At 46.2% G+C, this 9,359-nt stretch overlaps 1 protein-coding gene across 6 annotated transcripts in view; it reads left to right on the top strand.

Annotated features, from left to right (window-relative positions):
• Positions 1 to 9,359, top strand: part of TMOD1 (tropomodulin 1) — a 39,642-nt gene that overhangs the window by 28,050 nt on the left and 2,233 nt on the right. For 4 of the 6 annotated variants that reach the window (XM_081176822.1, XM_081176823.1, XM_081176824.1 and 1 more), the window contains exons 5-9: positions 516 to 605; positions 2,270 to 2,397; positions 3,238 to 3,345; positions 3,729 to 3,872; positions 5,755 to 5,899. In XM_081176822.1, coding sequence (XP_081032948.1) covers positions 516 to 605; positions 2,270 to 2,397; positions 3,238 to 3,345; positions 3,729 to 3,872; positions 5,755 to 5,899 — 615 coding nt within the window. Of the gene's footprint in view, positions 1 to 515; positions 606 to 2,269; positions 2,398 to 3,237; positions 3,346 to 3,728; positions 3,873 to 5,754; positions 5,900 to 7,292; positions 7,358 to 9,359 lie in introns of all 6 variants that reach the window. The other 2 variants (XM_081176827.1, XM_081176826.1) reach the window with 2 other exon arrangements.

Raw genomic sequence — 9,359 nt, forward strand, 5'->3', positions numbered from 1 at the left:
CTGCAGGAACCTCCTGCAGCCAATCGGAAGCCCCATCAGACGTTCGGCTTCCAAACATAGTTCGCCATCCGGAACACACACTTCTGGGTTTGCGGCATTCAGGAGCCGAAACCGTTCGAGAACAAAGCTGTTTAAAAACCAAGGCACGACTGTACTCGTCCCAGTTCATGTATGTAGCACTAAACCACAGCTTAGCATTATAAGCGAACCAGTAAGTTGCTGCACGGTAAAAGATCATCTGTGGTCAACCAAAGTGACTGTTGAGAAACATGGAATCATATCCTCTCACAATTTTCATGTAAATTATGTTGAGACCCAACCCAGCGCATTGGATCTTCTTGCATTGTCCTCCGAGTCCACCCAAAATGTGAACAACATAATCGACTTGAATTCTGCTGTTTCGTGCTTTCCCCCCAGCCTTCTATGTATCTTGGCCAGATTCTCACTTTCCCAAGAAAGGAGTTTAGTTATTTTGCTTAACTTGTTTTGTTTTATTTCTCTCCTCTCTCATGTAGCTATTCTTGGCATGCATACCCTGATGAGTAACCAACAATATTACGAAGCACTTGGAAGCACTACTATAGTCAACAAGGAAGGTTTGGATAGTAAGTAAGATTTGCAGCCACATGATATATTCTGGACACCTGAGCCAATAGGTATAATGTTTCCGGTACTTGTTGAATGAATGCATATCCTTAAGGTGAATCATCACCGATGTATTTTCTTGGCTTTGTCCTTGGACGTTCTTCTCCGTGGTATTCTAGGAGGATTCGTTGTCTAGTGTTCCACTTCTAGGCTTTTTTTATGAGAGAGCAAATTCCTCTCTAAAGAATGGGTGGCCCAGGGATCATCAGGTCTGCTGGCTGGGAAGGACTTGTTATCACAAGAGGACCTTTAGGCCCTCCAGATGTTGCGGAACTACAACTCCCATCAGCCCCAGTGAGTATGTGAATGGTTGGGGATAATGGGAGTTGTAGCTCAGCAAAATCTGGTGGGCCAAAGTTTCCCCACACCTGCCCTTTCGGCAGGTCTACCGCTGAGTAAACATTCTCCTCTTTCCATTCAGGGAAGACCCATCTTCTGAGGAGGTTTTGGTTTTTCTTTCTTTGTTTGTTGCTTAGTTACATTTGTCTTTTAGGCGGTATAAAGGTGGCACCACCATTCAACAGTATTGGGGGGTATGGGACCCTGTTAGAATTCAAATTAGGGTGAAAATGCACAGGAAGAGGTACTGAGGTAAAGGTAAAGGGACCCCTGACCATTAGGTACAGTCGTGGCCGACTCTGGGGTTGTGGCGCTCATCTCGCTTTATTGGCTGAGGGAGCCGGCGTACAGCTTCTGGGTCATGTGGCCAGCATGACTAAGCCGCTTCTGGCAACCCAGATCAGCTCATGGAAACACCGTTTACCTTCCTGCCGGAACAGTACCTATTTATCTACTTGCACTGGTGTGCTTTCGAACTGCTAGGTTGGCAGGAGCAGGGACCGAGCAATGGGAGCTCACCCCATTGTGGGGGTTCAAACTGCCAACCTTCTGATCGGCAAATCCTAGGCTCTGTGGTTTAACCCACAGCGCCACCCACATCCCTAAGAGGTACTAAAGGAGGTACTAAATCTGGGTTGAGACTTGTGCTCCAGTGTAATGTAGGGCAGAGGTGGACCCAGCCAGCGGTCAGGAATGGCAGAAATTCTAGTACAGGCAGCAACATTGGGAGCGGCGCAGCATAGCCACCCCTGATTTAGGGGGAATGTTGAAAGCTTTTCAGAAATACCTGCTTGTGCATAACCAAAGACAGAATCGAAAAACATTTCTTCCCAACTGCACTTAGTATGCTTTCGTGGTCATTTAGTGAGGCTTGTTGTGAGCACATTACACTGTTTGGTTATGTGCTAAAACTATCCCATGCCATTTCTGTGTAGATCCAATCTTTAAGCAGAGGCTTGACAACCATATGTCAGGAGTGCTCTGATGGTGTTTCCTGCTTGGCAGGGGGTTGGACTCGATGGCCCTTGTGGTCTCTTCCAACTCTATGATTCTATGATTGAATATCAGAGAATCAGATTTCCTCTTTTATTCTCCAAATGAAATGAAAGCTGGTGAAACCAGTATGGTTACCAGGAATCAGAAGCTGCAGGGCTCAGATCTGGAGTCCTGAGACATGGGCACTAGCTTCTTTCTCACACTAGGGGAACTGGTTAGAGGAAGAGACATTGTAGGCCTTTTCTTTGTTTATTTGTTATCCTTGTCACACTACCCCCTTCCCATGCAGGCATAATCAAGCCCACACAATATAAACCAGTTCCTGATGAGCCCAATGCAACCGACGTAGAAGAAACCTTGCAAAGAGTGAAAAACAATGACCCGGACCTTGAAGAAGTTAATCTCAATAATATAAAGGTATGAATTCTTTCCATTCAGCAAATAGCGGAATGAATGTAAGCTATGCAAGAGCAATATGGTAAAGGTAAAAAGGTAAAGGACCCCTGGTCAGTTAAGTCCAGTCAAAGGCAACTATGGGGTTGCGGCGCTCATCTCGTTTTCAGGCCGAGGGACCGGTGTTTGTCCACAGACAGCTTTCCGGGTCATGTGGCCAGCATGTCTAAACCGCTTCTGGTGCAATGGGACACTGTGACGGAAACCAGAGTGTATGGAAACGCCGTTTACCTTCCCGCCGCAGCAGTACCTATTTATCTAATTGCACTGGCGTGCTCTTGAACTGCTAGGTTGGCAGGAACTGGGATAGAGCAATGGGAGCTCACTCCGTCGCAGGGATTTGAATAGGCTCAGTGGTTTAGACCACAGTGCCACCTGCAAGAGCATTACAGTGAAGCCTGTGTAGGAGAAATACCCACAGATCATGTCACTGGCGTACGCCTGGTCTACACAGACAGTAGAATGGACTCAGTTACAGATAGGTAGCCGTGTTGGTCTGCCATAGTCAAAATAAAAAAATTCCTTCCAGTAGCACCTTAAAGACCAACTAAGTTAGTTCTTGGTATGAGCTTTCGTGTGCATGCACACTTCTTCAGATACCAAGTGAAGAAGTGTGCATGCACACGAAAGCTCATACCAAGAACTAACTTAGTTGGTCTTTAAGGTGCTACTGGAAGGATTTTTTTATATTTTTTTTAGTAGAATGGACTGATCACGTTGTGTTTTCCTCAGTGTGTGTAGTTATGATCCCCCCCCCAACAAAATAGAACACACTGCCATTGACTGCTTGTTTGTCTTTTGAAGGACATTCCCATACCAACTTTAAAAGCCTATGCTGATGCTCTGAAGAACAACTCGTACGTGAAAAAGTTCAGCATAGTAGGAACCAGGAGCAATGACCCTGTCGCTTATGTAAGTATTAGGCAGATTATTTTGAGCTAATCTTCTCAGGGAAGTGTTTAATGGGACTGTCTCCTTTAAAGACAGCCTGCTGGATGAAGAAGTGTCAACACGCAAGTCCTGTGTCAAAGATCTCTTTCATTAACTGGAAATAAGGTTATGGCAGCAAGTGGAGTTAAGCACAAGGCCCGGGCCTTTTCGGGTCTGCAGTCATATATCGAAAAATCTCAGAAACTGTCCCAGGCACCACAGAATACCTGTTTCACTGGCCTGACAAGCTATTGCTTTGGTCTGATACAACAGCAGGAATCTTAAGTTCTTACAACAATAAAATAAGCTTTCTAGTTATTGATGATGATCTTATTACTTCTTTTGTTTATTATTCTTTATGGAAGGCATTGGCAGAAATGCTAAAAGTCAACGGTGTATTGAAGAGCTTAAATGTGGAATCAAATTTCATTTCTGGATCAGGAATTCTGGCACTCGCAGAAGCACTGCAGGACAACAGGACGCTAATTGAGCTCAAAATTGACAACCAGGTAACATAAAAATCCATGTCCGTTCTGTTATACAAGGAAGCACAAAATAAAAAATTCTGCTTTATGCTCAGAAGAGAAACAGAAATGTTGCATGGGGAGAATTAAATAAGTGACACATATTTTGTAGATTGTATGCACAGGTGAGGGATGAGGCAAATTCATCCAGTGAAGACAGGCCTAATGGCTGCATTTGCACTTAACGCTGAGCCATGGTTTGTTTTAACCATGGTTGGTTCAACAAACCACGAGCCATCTCACATCTCAGCAAAGAAACCATGTTTTATTTCTCCTAAGCTTGGTTTGCTTTTCAGATGCTCTTGCTTCATGCCTTTGAAGCGTCTGGGTTGTATGACTGAGCAAACCATGGTTAAGCAAGGTTTTTGGCTTCAAATATGACCCCAAACCATGATTAGAACAAACCATGGTTTGTAAGCAAACAATAAGCCATGGCTTCACATTCTGGTTTGTTGGCAGGAAACAAACCATGGTTAGTCTGGTAGGCTGAGTTCAAACATACCATTGTTAGGCTAAAGAATCACTTAGCAATAAATGCGAGTCACACCAATGTAAAACGAGAGCCCAGAATGACTCCCAGCTTTACAACTGAAATGACTTGCATGCATTTCATTCCAGTAACTGAAGCGCTGGCTCAGCTGTCTGTCTTGTGCCTTCTCTCATGCTTCACCAAAGCAGTTTACTTATTGAATTATTACTGTTATAAAGTGCAGCCTGAGAGCATAGATCCATTCAGCCAGTTAAATGTTTATTATTTGTAGCCAGTGGCCCTTGCAGTATAAATCACAGAAAACAAACAAGGCAGCCCATGAGTGAGTCAAAACATTTACCAATTTTCAGAACTGCAAATCATTAAAACTTAAAATTCTGTAATTCCACGAATCGTTTAGATTTTTAGATTTTTTGACCGTCAACCTTGTTTTGGGTAAAAGCAAGTAACCCGTGACTTTCTTGCAGCTTGTGGATATAAGGGGGAAAACATCACTGTATCAACCAGCAATCACCTAATTTTGAAATCATCTGGCTGATCTTCCAAAAAGAATTTGCTAGGTGACATGTATAAATGGCAATACAGAATATACCACACATTGTCTTCTGAACCACGAAGGTAGCAATTGGTTGGCCTATTAAGGAAATTATTCTTCAGGCATAGTTTGAAATCTGAGCTGTGCCTAATTTCACTATGCTTGGGGTTCTCCATATATTCAAAGTCCATTTTGGCTGCATCAGCAAAAAATTCTTCACTGACCATCAGAAATGGTCAGAAACATCCCATAATAACATTACAAGGGAAATTGGGCAAGTTGACACCATTGTGCCCAGCCTTCTCTGTTCTGCAGGTCTAAAAAAAACATAGTTTTGCTCAGTGTTGTTCTGGTTTCAGTGAGAGGTTTTCCCCCCAAGGATAGAATTATAGAACTGCAGGGCTGACCTGTCTGCTAAATGAATAAAAGCTTCTAACAAGGTGCCTACACATGAGTATACTCACACAGTGAAAGTGTGATGGACTGTGACCTTTAATAGAAGCAGACTGAGTCAGCCTGCCTCAGTTGGCAGAACCCAGGGGGTGGAAAAGCAGTGGCAGCGGCTTCCGGGTTCTGGCGAGACCTCACAAGAGCCCAGTGAGATTGCCAGAACCTGGAAGCCACACCTGCTGAACCCCTGTAAGTGAGGTGAGGGGCAGGGGGAGGCATGTGTCTTGCAAAAAACAGCCCCTTCCCATTTTGCCTCAGGCAGAGAAATGGGACTGGCCACCCCTGTGGAGCTGAAGTAAGATCTAAAGTCAAGATCGAGTGGGCGGGGAAGTTAAAGGTGAATGAATGGGTTCCTGCTCTAACTCTTTTCCCTTTTCCTTTTTAAAATAAAGAGCCAGCCCCTAGGCAACAAGGTAGAAATGGAGATTGCGAGTATGTTAGAAAAGAACGAGTCCCTCTTGAAGTTTGGGTATCATTTCACTCAGCAAGGCCCCAGGCTTCGCGCATCCAATGCCATGATGAACAACAATGACCTTGGTGAGTTGCTTTCTCCAAGTGATGGGGCTCCATTTGTCTTATTTTCTTGGGTCTGTAAAAGCAGTTGAGCCCAGAGGTGGCACAAATTCCAGCCTCTGCCCCAGCCAATGCAGCGTTGATATATTGTCTCTTTAGCAGACAGAAGAGGTTGCTTTCCTCGTATCTGTAGCGGTACTAAAACACGTAATCCCAACACAATAACAATCAACAAGTGCTGATCAAGAATTAATAATCAACCCCTCAGATGCCGTTGAATGCCTGGAGGTAAAGGAATATACCAAAGTCAACACCGGGGAGTCCATATCTAAAATGACCATCTCCCACATCGCCATCCTCCAGACTTTTCTGTGGGGGAGAGGGGAGCTCCAAATTCTGTTTGGTGCCCTCATTTCCCATAGTTCCTGGTGCTTCGGTGCCATTTTTCTAACATTCCCCTCCCTTTCCTTGCTCATGGTTGATCCCAGCCAATTGGGGAACACACATCCTGAATAAACTGACTCCCTTGAAGCACTGCTGAATTATTTTGAAAGAGGGAGGGGGATGTTGCCAAAAGTATTGAAAAACACACCCTAAACCAGTGTTTCCCAAACGTTTTTGGGCAACGGCACACCTGCTTACCGGAAAAAAATCTCGCGGCACACCACCATTAAAGCCCCGCCCCGTGACGTCAGCGCGCAGCGTCACGCCGGGAGGGACGCACAAAAGTGAACGTTTTTTCCCTCCCCCTTGCCGGAGTGGGAGGAGGCAGCAGAGCGAGGGCAGCTGAGGCGGCGGCGGCAGCTGAGGCGGCGGCGGCTGCGATAGCGGGCGGAGGAGGAGCCGTCGCCGGGAGTTGCTGCTGCTGCTGTTGCTGCTGCTGCCCGGACATGCTGGCCTCCTCCTCCTCCGCTGTCTCGCGCTCCTCCCTTTTGCGCGCACTGCCCCGCCGCTCGGCACGACCACCGCGGAGCCGCCCCGGCTCGACGCGGATCCTCGCCGCCGCCGCCTCTCGCCGCCGCCTCTCGCCCGCCTCCCTCCCACGGCACACCAGCCGGTGTCTCACGGCACACTAGTGTGCCGGGGAACACCGGTTGGGAAACACTGCCCTAAACATTGGGGTCAGCAGTGATTGTGGGTGATCAAACCTTTTTAAGCAGCTGCTGTGCAAAAGTTAGCTTGTCTATTGCAATATTTATTTTATATTGTGCTTCTGGTTGATGGTACCATTGGCTGAGTTGGTACAATTGCACAGATTAGTCCAACTTCACGTGGGACAAAGTTGTTACTAATCTAAGCTTTGTAGTCCAGTATTTGTGGGAAGAACAGTTGTCAGTTTGGCTGGGAACCGCTCAGAGTTTGCTTCCGTGGTGGCAGGAGCTGTGCAAAAGATATCTGACTCAGTTCTTATTTGCAGCTCGTATACATCGATGTGATGGCCTCTGGCATAACACCTCAGCCTCGGAACTGGAAGATGTATAAGTATAGATTCTTCCCTCACCCACTTTCCTCTTGGCAATCACTCTTTCTCGTTCGTGGGCTTCAACTCGCAGTGCCTTCCTGCGACTCCACTTGGATTTTACTGTCTCTTTTCAGCTTCTGTCATGGCTTTGCTATGGATATGTTTTATTCTTTAGAAATACCTTCATCTGCCCTGTTGCAGGGAGTGGGGTGTGGGGAGAGAGCCGCTCTTGCCTTCATTGTAACATGAATGTGACCTGTTCTTCTTCAACTTTTTCTTCTTCCCGGTCTTATTTATCAGAATGACTGAAAACTAACTCTTTTGGAAGCAAATACGTTTAAGAGGTAGAACATCAACAAAGGGTAGCCTGTGATTTCAAGGGGGGAAAACTTGTAGTGTGTGTGTTTTTAGAGGGATTCATTCATGAGGTGAGAGACGCTTATATCTTCCTCTTTTTATATAAAGAAGCAGTAAACGTTCAAAGGATTGAATAAAGGTAAAGGTAAAGGGACCCCGGATCATTAGGTCCAGTCGTGGCCTAAAGGTGGCCGGGGTTGCGGCACTCATCTCGCTTTATTGGCCGAGGGAGCCGGCATACAGCTTCTGGGTCATGTGGCCAGCATGACTAAGCCGCTTCTGGAGAACCGGAGCAGCGCATGGAAACGCCGTTTACCTTCCCGCCGGAGCAGTACCTATTTATCTACTTGCACTTTGACGTGCTTTTGAACTGCTAGGTTGGCAGGAGCAGGGAAAGAGTAATGGGAGCTCACCCCATCGCGGGGATTCAAACCTCCAACCTTCTGATCGGCAAGTCCTAGGCTCTGTGGTTTAACCCACAGCGCAACCGCATCCCTTACTGAATAAAGGTATGCCCATACAATTGATTAATGAATAAAGGTATGCCCATACAATTGCCGTTGGCACTCCCCACAGCAGGACAATGGGAAACATGCCCCCCAAAAGGACAAGAAACTCCACACACACCAATGTCACCACAGATGAGTGTGCTTATACTAAGAGCTACCCATCTCAGCAACTAAGAAGCAGCTGTATGGCTGATTCCCTTCTTTAGAGCACGTCTAGATTCAATTGAGCCAACATTTGCTGGGGACTGGATTGCTGGTGAACAGATTACGTTTTCAGAGGCCTTGAGAGTGATAGGAGGAGACATTACCGTCTACAGCTAGACTGATGACTGGGAGTGACCGCCGAGACCATATAACACCAGTCCTGAAAGACCTACATTGGCTCCCAGTATGTTTCTGGGCATGATTCAAAGTGTTGGTGCTGACCTTTAACGCCTTCAATGGCCTTAGCCCAGTATACCTGAAGGAGCATTTCCACCCCCATCATTGAGGTCCAGCTCCAAGGGTCTTCTGGCAGTTCCCTCAGTGCAAGAAGTGAGGTTACAGGGAACCAGGCAGAGGGCCTTCTCGGTAGTGGCGCCTGCCCTTCCATCAGATGTCAAGGAAATAAACTGTCTGACCCTGTTTAGGGAAGCTTTTAATGTCTGATGCTTTATCAGTTTATTAGTATAATAATTATTATCATCATCAATTCTGTTGGGAGCCACCCAGAGTGACTAGTGAAACCCAGCCAGATGGGCAGGGTAGTAATCATCATCATCATGCATTTTTCACCCTTCAAGCATCCCTTTTCTAACAGCTTTGGGAGGTGTGTTTTTTAAAGGAAATAAAAACAGGAAGGCCTGTTTGGCCAATAAGCAGAGCAAAACAGAGAAGAGGGGAGAGAATGTGTGCATGTACCAAATAGCTTCACCATGCAGTTTTCAAACCTCGGAAAATCAGTCATCCTTACGCAGCCTTAGATATACTGAAGATATACTCTTAGATATACTCTTCAAGCCCATGCACCTTAGAGCCAATTCTGGCAGTACCGTTCTGCCCTGTTGCAAGCACAGAGTTGATTAGAAAACTAAGTCCTGGAGGGATCAGGACTTGCAGCAGGTCCTGAAGACCTGACGTTCGAATTCATTCTTGTGCAGCACCATCTAGCTCTGGC

Source organism: Podarcis bocagei (assembly GCF_964188305.1).
Source record: "Podarcis bocagei genome assembly, chromosome: 17".
Lineage (NCBI taxonomy): Eukaryota > Metazoa > Chordata > Lepidosauria > Squamata > Lacertidae > Podarcis > Podarcis bocagei.